The sequence below is a fragment of the Xenopus laevis genome, chromosome 3L (genome assembly GCF_017654675.1).
Source record: "Xenopus laevis strain J_2021 chromosome 3L, Xenopus_laevis_v10.1, whole genome shotgun sequence".
NCBI lineage: Eukaryota > Metazoa > Chordata > Amphibia > Anura > Pipidae > Xenopus > Xenopus laevis.
In genome coordinates this window covers 30,961,325-30,976,071 of record NC_054375.1, presented here as the reverse complement: position 1 = coordinate 30,976,071, position 14,747 = coordinate 30,961,325, and the positions used below count along the sequence as shown (strand labels likewise).

The following is a 14,747-nucleotide window of genomic DNA, read 5'->3' as shown; positions in this document are numbered from 1 at the left end:
CTCTAGCTTGTAATGTAAATTTAATATGTGTCAAATTTTGATGCCTCATTTAATTTGCAGAAGTCCTTTAGATGCCCTCAATGCATTTATAGGAGTTAGATACATTATATGTACACTGTTGCTGGTCTTAGGTTTATAGTGGAGTTTAGTCTTGATCATTATATTCATTCAGCATCCAAAAAGACCAACTTGCTTTTGTAGCAAGTTTAGGTAAAATGTAATTTAAATAAATGTGTATTTAATTTAAAAACAAATTCATGCAACATGGCTTCAGTTGCCTTGGAACTATCATAAAGACACCGTGAATGAACCTGTGCCACATGAGACTATGGCCCATGGGTGAAAGCATGATTTTATATTATTATAATGAATAAATGTGATAGTACACAGACTGGGTGATATTCAATAGGAAATAGTGCTGGTTTGGTTCCCATTGGGCCCTCTTATGCCTAAATGCTATAAGGATTTTCCGTGGCAGGGTAAAACTTGAGGTACACGTAGTAGACCCCGAGGTTATAGTATTATATTTATTAAATTCGATTCCAGATTAGATTTATTAAAGTAGATTCCATATCACTAAAGTCTTGTCCCCAATGGTGTAGATAGAAAGGTTTTGTGTAGTAAAATGAGTTTGTTCTCGAGAGTACATGAAACTGTTACATAAAACAGATATCTGTCCCTCAAGAGAATTATTTTCTATACTGCTCTCGGAGTCTGTTTATTCCCAATCCGCCCATCAAACATATAGTTTAGCACATCTGCTGCCAATGAATGTTATGTTAATAAAACGGCTGTCAGCAGTCTAAAAAAGCAGTCAAGTTAATTACGTTAGAACTGTAATTATTGGTCCATCCAGACAATCTATTCAGATAAGTTGCTCACGTGTTGGACTAGAACTCCCAAACAGAAACTATTACAAATCAGCATTAACTTGAATTTCAGACACTGTTAGATGTTTTGTCATTATCATTGCTCAGACATGCGTCGATGATTCTCTTGATGTACGTCAAGGTAAATTGTGCTTTACTTCCATTGTGAGAGATAAGACAAGTAAAGATGTAAAGATGGCAAAAATCACTTGACATTGGAAGTGGCTCCAGCTTAGTTCAGTCACAACTGATCGTAGTGTTTGGGATTCAGTGTGATAAGTTTAATTGGCCCTGACAAACACTGCAAAACAGTAATCTGCCCCATAAATTGGACGACCAACAAAGTCTAATGTGTGCTGGAAGTGACAGATCTTCAGCAGAGGGTTTTGTTGTAAATCTGCTGAGAGATCTTCTCCACTTCTAAACTGGCAGGAATTTTTATTTCTACTGGGGTAATGTACATGTACAGGGGACATTATCCAGAAACCTGTTATCCAGAAATCTCTAGATTATGAAAAGGCTCCCATAGACTCCATTTTATCCAAATAATCCAAATTTTGAAACATATTTTTTTCTCTGTAATAATAAAACAGTACCCTATACTTGATCCAAACTAAGATATAATTAATCCTTATTGGAAGCAAAACAAGCATATTGAGGTAATTTAGCGGGCTATTTACTAAAATCCTATTTATCTCATATTTTATTTAAAAAAAACAACCAAACTCCCATGTTTGATTTGACCATTTATTAATAAAATAACCCAAATTAATTAGATCACTGAAAAACTAGATAAAATTGAGCGAATACCTGAATCTCTCACATTTTGCTGGCTTTTCCCCCCGAATTTGAGTTTTTGCCTGAAAACCCATAAAAAGTCAGGCTAAACCCAGTACAAATTCAAACTGAGATAGGTACCTCTTTCATTGACGTATACAGGACCTCAACAGGTCTTAGATGGTGGATTTTTGGATTCAGGCTTTTTGCAGCATTGGAATATAATAAATCTCATAGAATTGAAAGTTTTTGACCCAAAAAAGCCTGACCAGATAAATTCAAGGTTTAGTAAACAATCCCCTAATGTTTACATGATTGTTTAGTAGACATGATATACAGATCCATATTACAGAAAGATCCATTATCTTGAAAACCCCAGGTCCCACACATTCTAGATAACAGGTCCCATACCTTGTACAATGGAGCCACAGCTACTCTACATTGTACAATCTGGATGGACAAGAAAAACAATTACAGAGGTTCACAGATGCTGAGCTCCTCTTTCATCCTTTTGCACAGTGAACATCATCACCCTTTGGTGTTTTACTTGAAATACATTTTTCTTTGTTGGAAGTTGTTCAATAAAAACAAGCATAAACTTTTTATAACTACAGTAAATATAAAAATACAATACAACAAAAGTTGATTTAGTTGGCATGAAATGGTTCCCTTCTGACCAGACTTGACAGAAGAGAAGCTGGAAGGCAAACATTGTAGCAAAAACAAAAGATATCAAGAATTCAATGAATGTTTGTCAAACTTGCAAAATATGGTCTGAGATGCTTTTCCAAGTTTGCCTTTAACAGTAAATTTAAAAAGCAAGGTATGATTGTAGACTTGTATGACCTAATCTGACAGTGATGCGGAGCCACTTGTGTTTTGCAGTGCCGGAGAATCTAAGCATAAAATAATATGGCTAAAATACAGTATTAGATAATGTATACAGGTATGAGATCCGCTATTCTGATAGCCGTTATGCTGAATACTCCGAATTATGGGAATGCCATCTTCCATAGACTCCATTTTATCCAAAAAATTTTAAATTTTTAAAATTCATTTCCTTTTTCCTCTATAATAATAAAACAATACTTTGTACTTGATCCTAAGAAATAATAAGTCCTTATTGGAGTCAAAACAAGCATATTCGGTTTAATGTAATTTTCTAGTAGACTTAAGGTATTAAGATCCAAATTACAGAAAATCTGTTATCCGGGAAACCCCAGGTCCTGAACATTCTGGATAACCAGTCCTATACCTATATACAGTATATAAATAGAATTAATCCTTATTGGAGTCAAGTGTATTGGGTTTATTGAATGTTTAAATCTTTTTTTTATAGTAGTCTTAAGGTATGAAGTTCCAAAGTACAGAAAAATCGATTATCTGGAAAACTCTAGATCCCGAGAATTCTGAATAACAGATCCCATACCTGTAAAGAACTTAAAGTACAAGCTTAGATCCATGCTTTTAAAGGAGAAATCAACCCATTTGTAAAAAAAAAACAAATACCCCCCCACCCGAGGTAGATTTCCCTCTTCCCCCCAGGCTAACTGCCCCCCCCCTGGGGAAATGCCTCCTTTGAAGTTGTCCACAACATCTCCCCATCTTCTGATCTTGTTAGACCATCATTTGAATGTCAGCAATGTTGCACATCTACAGTGTGCTCTTGGATTTGATTGAGTAGCTAAGCTAAGAGATTGTTGGAGCCATCAAAAAGAAAACTAGATAACATCTGTCATCAAGGGTGAAGCTACAGGAATGATTGAGTTGCCATGTAACAATAATTATGCAATCCCAATCTGGGAACTTGTTAGGCAATTGTTTATGGCACTGCACATACTCAGCGTGGTCTGGTTTGTAGTTGAGAAACTAGGGGCTGATTTATTAATTTTTTTTTAGCAATTTTTTCAGATCATGCTTTTTGATGCCAGAAATCCAAAAAAAAAGTCAGAAAAAAGTGGGACTTTTTCAGAATTTATTATGCGACAATACTGGCAATTCAGAATACGAAAATACTAAACTGTGGAAAATATGTAAGAGTCAATGGCAGATGCCTTTTTTACAACTGTGAGATCTGTCTTTGATTTGTGGTATAGTGGTTTTCAGATATTTTTGTACAACAATATGAAAAAGTTGAAGTTACTGCGCGACGACCAGGCCCGTATTTGTGGCAAGGCCACAAAGGCCCGGGCTTAGGGCAGCAAGTTGGAAGGGGCAGCATGTCGTCCAGCCGCTTGCTGAGGAGCACTGGGGACGCGCAGCCCCCGGTGCTACGGCTCTCGCTACAGAGGTGTGGGCGCTAGGCCGACCTTGGCGATAACTCAAAAAAGTCATGGTTTTCTTAACTCTTATGCGACTTTCATATCATCTTATACTGCAGTTCTGATTATTTCGTAATTCTGGTTCACAAAGCACTGGTTTCTATGCTACCATGTTATGTGAATCCAAATTAATTAGAAATCGTCACTTTTTCCATCCAATGTAATAAACATAAAAAGATTAGAAAATAAGGTTGTTTATAGGCCTCAAAAATACATAGAGGTTTTGAGGGAAACCCACAACTATTTACCTGCATGTGATGAGGCACTCAATGAGAAATCTAATTTTTCAGAAGCAAAGAAAAACCTATAAACCTCTAAGGATGGAACAGAAAGTATTCCGCTCACTCTGATTGATGATGACTTTACCATATGAACCATGTATGGTATGGGGAAATGACGCTTCTAGATTGGATTCAAAATGATAAATAAAAAAAAACAACTACTATGAAATATTGCTAATCATATCCAATATATTTTCCGTTTTGGGGCTAAAAGATAGATGAGTAGATCTAACGAAGACACTTAGTAGACACTGAACATCCTAATTTCCTGCTTCAACAGAGCGTGTGACTGAAGTGAACACGGATATCTTTGTCACCAGCTTTGGACCTGTTTCTGATCACGATATGGTAAGTCTTGTGCATTTCTTTGTTTTCATCGGAAGCAGAATATAACGTCAAGGTTTGTGCACATCATCATAAAAAAATAAAATATATTTGCATATGTTAATGGTCTCACGAATGACTAATTTCACAAGCTTCTGAACAACTTATTATCCCTGTTCTCTTTAATGTGTAACGCTTGACCTATATTTATGGTGATCTTAAAAAAAAAAGAGATTATAAGAAGATATTTAAATCACAGATGAACAACCATTATTATTTCATGGCAACAAGAAACCTGTGTATGATGTACTATTTCTGATAGGGGATTGATCATTTTGGAACAGAATTTAACCAAAATATTCAGAAAAAAAGGCTAGCTCAAACATGTTACATGTATGGGATCCGTTATCTGGAAACCCGTTGCAGAAAGCTCTAAATTATGGGAAGGTCATCTCCCATAGACTACATTTTATTCAAATAATTTTCGCATTTTTTAAAATTATTATGTTTTTCTCTGTAATAACTGTAGCTTGTACTTGATCCCAACTAATATAAACTAATGATTAATTCTTATTGGAAGCAAAACCAGCCTGTTGGGTTTAATTCATGTTTACATGATGTTTTAGTAGTATTAATACATGGAGATCCAAATTATGGAAAGACTCCTTATCCAAAACCCCCCAGGTCGCATGTATTCTGGATAACAGGTCCCATACCTGTATTATGATTCCTATATAAATTCACATCCATAATTAGAGTCTTACTATGTATAAAGCTCTATGATAATACGGTATAAACATTGATTAGTACATGATATATTCCCTGGCAATTGCATTTTGGTTAAGTAAGGTACAGTACGTTTGGCCTTAGCAAGTAAGGAAGATTACTGTACGGGGGGCAGAGAGGTTGAAAGATTTAAAGAAGTTACTATGCAATTTTAAAATACAACTGTTAACAGAATAGGGGCTTATAAATTCCTATACGATTCATTAGGTCTTTTCACCACCTGGAGCGCTATATTTGCTGTGACTTCACTCATGGAAAACTGGAGCAATTTGTAAGTGCCCATGTCAGCATCAAATGGTAGTATCAGGCTTTTAAGTTCAAAATATTGGAGTTACAGAAACTACTTTTTAAGAGATGCTGAGAAACATGACCATCGGTCCAATTTATTTCTGCTTGAATTATTCATTGAGCTCTTAGACTGAGGCCAGAAAAGTGACTTTCACATGATGACTAAGCACCACTTAAACTGGCCTGCAGCATTCCACCATGGCGCATGTAGATCAACAAATGTCTTCAGTGACATGTGTGGGGAAGATGTTGCACATAGTATTTCCAAAGTGGCTTAAGGGTTCAGGAAATGTTGTGTTGATGCATGACTGCAGCCTATGCCCAGCACTGTACATTAATCACATAGGTGCCGGAACACATCATGATCATGCATCACTGTGCTGTGGAATTTTAAGAACCAGAGACGAATTGAGGTGAAATAAAAAGTTTATTGGGCAGAAACTCCTTGAATTCAGAACTTAAAAAGAGTCAGAACCCTGAACAAAGGAATCACAGAGTTTTTATAGACTTGTAAAAAGGGAGTTACACGTGGGAAAGCAGAAAGATATCGCTCCACAAAACAGAAAAATAAAGAACTGTTCTTACAGTCACACTGGTGGCTCTGTCCTCAAAACCAGGGTAGTAGTAACCAAGGCTAGCTTGAGAACAGAATCCATCCAAGGGCTTGCAGGGGAATCTCTTTCAATGGGATTCAGAACTTGTATCATAATAGTCTTTCTGCACAAGTTGGCATTAAGCGATTACTGTGCACAAACATTACTGTTTGGCTGATGTTACCAAAGAAGCATACGATTGTTGTAATGCTTAGCTGCATCTGATGCCCTCAAGTAAGCAAAGCTCTCACAGTTTAATAGGAGGCCACACTTGGAGTTACTTGGCATTATATGGTTTTATATATTTACAAAACGCCTCAGTGATTTCCAGTATCCTCAGTAGGGGATATATCATTTACTGTATAGTTCCTGTTTTTGACCTATTTCAGAATAAGTATTGCAACTTTTTAAAGATAAAAGGTTAACCCAAAGATGGGTAGGTTAATTATTGGCCTTCTTGGAACAAGTTATCCAGAAAAATTATGGGAAGGCCTTCTCCCACTGACTCCATTTTATCAAAATAATTCACCTTTTTTAAACATTATTCCCTTTTGCTCTGTTATAATAAAACAGTTCCTTGTACTTGATCCCAACTAAAATCTAATTAACATGGTAATATTTGCCTTCTTTTTATAACAACTAGAAGTTAAAACGTTTTACGTGGACAAAAACTAAATTGTGAAAACAGGCATACATTCAGTCTTGTCTTTTAATCCGCTTGGTTGTCCCTTAGGAATATACAATCGATGTATTTTTTCGTCAAGGATGGAGGGATGAAAGATTGAGGTTCAAGGGCCCCATGACTGTTCTCCGCCTTAACAACTTAATGGCCAGTAAAATATGGACACCGGACACTTTTTTTCACAATGGGAAAAAATCTGTGGCGCACAACATGACCATGCCAAACAAACTGCTACGGATAACAGAGGATGGAACTCTTTTATATACCATGCGGTAAGTAGACTTTAAATGGTCCAATATAGTTCTATAAACACAAATATTTGTACAAAACAAAAGTAATGCATTGTGTACGCCACAGCATTTGGCTTATGTTATGTGTATAAAAACCTAATGCTGATTTAAGAAATATAAGAATATAAGAGCTTTTCTGTAACGGTTGGCACCCTAAATCTAGAACCGATGCCAAGCACCCTGGACTGCCTGTAGCACCTGCCTTTGGCCTCAGGAAGAGCCCTCGGCTACTCAGATACCGCCAGGTCTTAAAACGAGAGGTGCAAGGCGAGGGGTTCTAGACAGGCAGAGGGGCACAACTGTAAAGCAAAGTCTTTGGGCAGAAGGTTGTGGTACAAGGTGTTAGGCAATAGAGTAGTCAGATCAGGCCGGGTTGGGGCAGGCAGAGAATAAACATAGTCAGGCAGGCAAGGGTCAAACCAGGAAGTCAATCAGAGGGGTTAAGCAGAATCAAAGTCGGTAATCAGGCAAGGGTCAGGATTCAGAAGCAGAGCCGGGCCACACTGGGTGGGCGCCCTAGGCAACCTGGGCCGACCCTGCGTCGGCTGTGTGTGCTCATGCGCAAGTTGATGCTGGCGCACTTGCACGTGTTAACGCCGGCGCGCATGCGCAGAAGCGTCGATCGGCGTGTGCACATGTGCAGAAGAATCAATCGGCGTGCAGGAAGACGGGGAGTGAGAGGACCGCACATGGGGTAGGCGACAGAGCAGGTACGTGCCTGACGCCCCCCCCAGCTTTGCGCCCTAGGCACGTGCCTACTCTGCCTACCCCTAGTTCCAGCCCTGTTCAGAAGTCAGGATCGTCAAATAGCCAGGCAGGGGTCAACACAGGAATCAGAATAGCAGGTTAGCACAAAGCTCAGTAAGCACCAGGAACAAACTCCTATAACGGGCAATGTGAAAATCCAAACTGTGCCTTTAAATACTTTTAAATTTCACGCCACTGACGTCACACGCCGGCATGCATGTGCAAATAAATCAGGAAGTGGCGCAACATGCGCGCCCTAACCATTAACCTTTTGCGGCCCAGAGGAGCGCGTGGAGGGCATCCCTGCAGACCCCTCCCACTAGACCACCAGGTACAGTTTTTATATTCTCTTATGTGTCATGGAAATGTTGTAGACAGGCACATTATAATGAAAACCCAGCCCCCAGGCATTCTGGATTATAGATATTTGGGGACATATGTTACAGCATAAAAAGCTGATTAGAACGGATTGTATTATAATAATCATATGAGTTTTGCTTTTCTATAGAGAATGCAATGAGACAAGTGTTATAAAGGTTATAAATTCAGTAAATGTGTTAATCCACCCTGTCTTGCTTGCCAGATTGCCTAAATATTGATCAAATCCCAAAGACATCACAAGATAATTCAGGAACGAATTCATAATTGTATATGGAACAATGAAACCATTTTGTGTTGATTACTGCAAGATCAATGTTTTATAAGCCTTTTTGCGTATCTTCAAAGTAATAGCCTATTAGCTTTTAGAATAGCAAGGAAACAGCCCGAATAGTCTTGAAATCGCTCAGTTAAGAATAACTGTTATGTTAGCCTTTTTTTTAACTGTAGCTGTTAGCGTCTTTAAAACCATAGCTGTTAAATTATTGTTTATTATATATAATTACAAAGAATATTTTAGTATTCTAACCAGTGTTATGCATGCTAGCAGCAAACATTACACTATTTGGCTGGTTGAGTCAGGCAGTTAAAGGGCACCTTTCACCCAAAAATGTTTTCCCTAGTGATGGGTGAATTTCTCCCATTTTGCTTCGACGAAAAATTCACAAATAAATCTCGAAACATGAAAATTGACACTGTGTCAATTTTGGATGCACATCCAAAAAGTCGCTCACATCAATTTTGACGCCGGCGTTAAAGTCAATGGGCGTCGGAAAATTCGCCGCGAATGCACGCCAGGCCAATTTATTCGGCCATCACTAGTTTTCACCCACCAGAGGTGCACGCTAATAGAGTCCGCTTATAAAATTACATCCATCATTGTGAGAATTGACACCATTCATTAAAGGGAGTTTGTCATGATTTATTTTAAAACAACACAGTTTAGACTGCAAATAATTCACTCTACCATAAAAATGTTTATTCCTGAACAAACAAGTGATTTTTTTAGTTGTAATATTGGTGTGTAGGCAGCCATCTCTGAACATTTCATGTAATCCTGTGCTTTCAGAAAGAGCCAGCACTTCATGATGGAATTGGTTTCAGTTAAGCTATTGTTTTTCCAACTCAATGTAACTGAAGGAGTCAGTGTGGAACTTGGATTTTTACTATTGAGTGCTTTTCTTATATGTACCAGGGAGCTGTTAACTGTTAACTTGTGTCAGGGAGCTGTTATCTTGTTGTATTTCCATTGTTCTGTTGATGGGCTGCTGGGGGGCAAGAAGGGGGGGGTGATATTACATCCAACGTGCAGCAGTAAAGAAAGATTTACAGTGGTGTGAAAAACTATTTGCCCCCTTCTTGATTTCTTATTCTTTTGCATGTTTGTCACACTTAAATGTTTCTGCTCATCAAAAACCGTTAACTATTAGTCAAAGATAACATAATTGAACACAAAATGCAGTTTTTAAATGAAGGTTTACGTTATTAAGGGAGAAAAAAAACTCCAAATCTACATGGGCCTGTGTGAAAAAGTGATTGCCCCCCTTGTTAAAAAATAACTTAACTGTGGTTTATCACACCTGAGTTCAATTTCAAAGGTTATAAAGCCATTTCTAAAGCTTTGGGACTCCAGCGAACCACAGTGAGAGCCATTATCCACAAATGGCAAAAACATGGAACAGTGGTGAACCTTCCCAGGAGTGGCCGGCCGACCAAAATTACCCCAAGAGCGCAGAGACAACTCATCCGAGAGGCCACAAAAGACCCCAGGACAACATCTAAAGAACTGCAGGCCTCACTTGCCTCAATTAAGGTCAGTGTTCACGACTCCACCATAAGAAAGAGACTGGGCAAAAACGGCCTGCATGGCAGATTTCCAAGGCGCAAACCACTTTTAAGGAAAAAGAACATTAAGGCTCGTCTCAATTTTGCTAAAAAACATCTCAATGATTGCCAAGACTTTTGGGAAAATACCTTGTGGACCGACGAGACAAAAGTTGGACTTTTTGGAAGGTGCGCGTCCCGTTACATCTGGCGTAAAAGTAACACAGCATTTCAGAAAAAGAACATCATACCAACAGTAAAATATGGTGGTGGTAGTGTGATGGTCTGGGGTTGTTTTGCTGCTTCAGGACCTGGAAGACTTGCTGTGATAGATGGAACCATGAATTCTACTGTCTACCAAAAAATCCTGAAGTAGAATGTCCGGCCATCTGTTCGTCAACTCAAGCTGAAGCGATCTTGGGTGCTGCAGCAGGACAATGACCCAAAACACACCAGCAAATCCACCTCTGAATGGCTGAAGAAAAACAAAATGAAGACTTTGGAGTGGCCTAGTCAAAGTCCTGACCTTAATCCTATTGAGATGTTGTGGCATGAACTTAAAAAGGCGGTTCATGCTAGAAAACCCTCAAATAAAGCTGAAATACAACAATTCTGCAAAGATGAATGGGCCAAAATTCCTCCAGAGCGCTGTAAAAGACTCGTTGCAAGTTATCGCAAACGCTTGATTGCAGTTATTGATGCTAAGGGTGGCCCAACCAGTTATTAGGTTCAGGGGGCAATTACTTTTTCACACAGGTTTGGATTTCTTTTCTCCCTAAATAATAAAAACCCTCATTTAAAAACTGCATTTTGTGTTTACTTGTGTTATCTTTGACTAATAGTTAAATGTGTTTGATGATCAGAAACATTTTGTGTGACAAACATGCAAAAGAATAAGAAATCAGGAAGGGGGCAAATAGTTTTTCACACCACTGTATGCTTATCAGAGCACAAGTCACATGACTGGGGGAACCTGGGAAACTAGCAACATGTCTAGCCACTTATTGGGTCTCAAAATTAAATATAAAAAAAATTTGTTTGCGCTTTTAAAAAATGGATTTCCATGCAGAATTCTGCTGGGACAGCACTATTAACTGATTCGTTTTGGAAATAACATGTTTTCCCGTGACAGAATCCCTATAAAGGTACTATGTCAAAAGCTTCTCCTTGCATATTTTGACTCGCCAATATTACCCAAATGCTGCATTGTGGGTAAAAAAATTTGCAAACTGCATCCTTGATGGTGGCGGTAAAACAGGATTTCCTCAAAGTTCCAATGTGTTAGTCAGTGCACTGTTGCCATTCATCTGAACAGACAGGGTAAGCTCAATGGCGCTTGGTGCCAAAACATGCAAACGCAAGGAGCTGCTTTGGTGTCTGTTTTCACAAGGACAGCAGTCACTTTTGCATGATCTCAACTGCAGCCCTCAGGAGTTTAGGGGCAAAGTGAACACAGAAGGGTGTTTTGCCCCTTGACTTTAAATTATTCCTTAGTTGTAAATCATTTTCATCTCCTTTTGTACAATGCAATTTTTTAAATAGAATTTAAGGTGTGCACTGGTGCACCAATTCACTGCACTAAAGCAACACACTTTAAGCTGCTGCCCAATTCATATGGGGAAAATAAGCTGCTCATGTTACTGGACAACATTATACACAAGTTGTACAAGTGCAAGATCACAAAGGGGAGCAAAACTGCACCCACAGGGCTCATGCACAGAGCATTTGTGAGTGGGTAATAGTCTTTGCAGGCTAAGCTTTACACTTTGCTCCTTATTACAAATTGATCATAGGGCAGTGTCTCCCTCTGAATGCATTGCTGCCAAATGCAGGAAGCACTATATTCAGAGAAAGTAGCCATTGTGTTCTATTTTAGACACAAAAAAGCTGCCCCTTAATGCCAACCAAATCTTGCACCCTGCAAAGACAAGGGTGCTTTTCACATTGCCCCTGGGTTAGAGAACAACATTGCATTCCTTATACAGGTATGGGACCTGTTATCCAGAATGCTCAGGACCTGGGGTGTTCCGAATAATGGATCTTTCCGTACTTTGGATCTTCATACCTTAAGTCTACTAGAAAATCATGTAAACCTAAATGAACCCAATAGACGAGTTCTGCTGATATTTTAGTTTGGATCATGTGCAATGTACAGTTTTATTAATACAGAGAAAAAGGAAACAAGTGTTCAATATTTGGATAAAATGAAACCAATGGAAGATGGCCTTTCCATAATTCTGAATAATGGGTATCCAGATAATGGATCCACACCTGTACTATCCACTTTATTTTTAGGTCTAATCAGTGGCACATGGGTATTTGTTATATTTCATTTTTTTTCGTGTGAAGCATGCCACTAAAAAGCCATCCCCTAAATTGGACTTGGAATTCATTCTGTATATCTTTTACCTATACAGGTATGGGACCTGTTATCCAGAATGCTGAGGACCTGGGGTTTTCTGGATAAGGGGTCTTTCTGTAATTTGGATCTCAATACTTTTAGTTTGCTGAAAAAAATATGTAAACATTTAGGGGCACATTTACTATTGGTCAAATATCGAGGGTTAATTAACCCTCAATATTCGACCCTCGAAGTTAAATCCATCGACTTTGAATATCGAAGTCAAAGGATTAAGCACAATTCCTTCGATCGAACAATCGAAGGAAAAATCGGTCGATCAAACGATTAAATCCTTCAAATCAAACGATTCAAAGGATTTTAATCCATCCATAGAACGATTTTCTTTCGATCCCAAATTGCCTAGAAAGCCTATGGGGACCTTCCCCATAGGCTAACATTGGTGCTCGATAGGTTTTAGGTGGCGAAGTAGGTGGTTGAAGTTTTTTTTAAAGAGACAGTACTTCGACGATCGAATGGTCGAATAGTCGAATGATTTTTAGTTTGAATCGTTCGAGTCGAAGTCGGAGTCGAAGGTCGAAGTAGCCAAAAAAATACTTCGAAGTATTTTTCATTCTAATCCTTCACTCGAGCTAAGTAAATGTGCCCCTAAGTGTCCAGTAGGGTTCTTTGCCTCCAATAATGAAGCATTTTACCTTAGCTGGGATCAAGTACAAAGTACAGGTGTGGGATCCGTTATCCGGAAACCCGTTATCCAGAAAGTTCCAAATTACGGAAAGGCTGTCTCCCTTAGACTCTATAGTAATAAAACAGTACCTTGTACTCGATCCCAACGAAGATATAATTAAATTAAAACCAGCCTATTGGGTTTATTTAATGTTTACATGATTTTCTAGTAGACTTAAGGTATGAAGATGCAAATTACGGAAAGACCCATTATCTGGAAAGCCCCAGGTCCCGAGCATTCTAGATAATAGGTCCCATACCTGTACTGTTTTATTGTTAGAGAGAAAAAAGGAAATATGTTTCAACATTTTGAATTATAATGGAGTGTATGAGAGATGACCTTCCTGTAATTCGGAGCTTTCTGGATAATGGATTTCCGGATTATGGATCCCATACCTGTACTAATGGGGTAATATCATAACAGGTTTAAGTTCACCAAGTTCAATAAACACCCAGGGAACAATCATAAGGAGCGTTCTCTAGCCTAGTCCAGAGCAAACATTATTTACATTAGTTATATTTCTTTGCATTAAACAAAAATTAATTGTTTAATACATCCTTTCTTCCTTTCTTTAATAGGCTGACTGTACGAGCAGAGTGTCCCATGCATTTAGAAGATTTTCCAATGGATGCACATGCTTGTCCCTTGAAATTTGGAAGCTGTAAGTTTTAATATTAAAATAAAAAACAAAATGCACTTCATCGGTTTATCGACGTTCCTTACTGGGGAATTTAAACCATTCATTCTGTTGGTTAATCCCCTTTGGGAAATGCACATCCAAGTAGAATAATATAGAACCTGAAAATGCAACAATCTACTGGCACTATGTAACTGTCAGCAACAAAGATTTTACCTGGCCGACAGTTAGAGAGTTAAATGTGTTTTTTTTTGCCTTGGCTAATGAAAGATTCAGATTAATCGGCAGGTTGTTAGTGGAAATGTTACCATTGTGGTAAACCTCAGATTTCTTTCTCAAATTCAGCGTCCTTAATCTATCAAGGCGGCGTGATTGATTCGAGAGTTCCGCTATTTTTAATATCTGAACTGAAATATGTGACCCACCCTTTCCCAGAAGAGTATAAAGGATTAATTAGAAAGGAGTATAATGTGTTTCACAATGCAGAGACAGACCATCGCTTGGCTATATTATTAGAAACAGAAGTCAAAGGGAATGATAGAAAATTAGTGCAATTCTTTTCACATTAAAAGGATGCCCTTGAAAAAGAAAAAGATTAGAATAGATACTCTTGGTACCCCCTGGGAGCCCCAGCTGAAGCTGCATTCAAGAACATGGACTGTCAGGCTAGCAACAATTTCACTTAGAGCTCTGTTGCACTCTACAGGCATTAAATGGGGGATAGCTACATAAAGGAGAACTAAAGCTTAAATAAAGAAGTAGGCTAGAAATGTTGTACATTATGTTTTGGGCTTCTGTACCGGCTCAAGGCAACCACAGCCCTTTAGGAGTAAAGATCTGTGTCTCCAAAGATGCCCCAGTAGC

At 38.5% G+C, this 14,747-nt stretch overlaps 1 protein-coding gene across 1 annotated transcript in view; it reads left to right on the top strand.

Moving 5' to 3' along the window:
* The window catches only part of gabra1.L (gamma-aminobutyric acid (GABA) A receptor, alpha 1 L homeolog), a 96,968-nt gene that overhangs the window by 36,554 nt on the left and 45,667 nt on the right, over positions 1–14,747 (top strand). Inside the window, exons 4-6 of the mRNA XM_041586082.1 lie at positions 4,529–4,596; positions 6,973–7,193; positions 13,825–13,907. Coding sequence (XP_041442016.1) covers positions 4,529–4,596; positions 6,973–7,193; positions 13,825–13,907 — 372 coding nt within the window. The remainder of the gene's footprint in view (positions 1–4,528; positions 4,597–6,972; positions 7,194–13,824; positions 13,908–14,747) is intronic.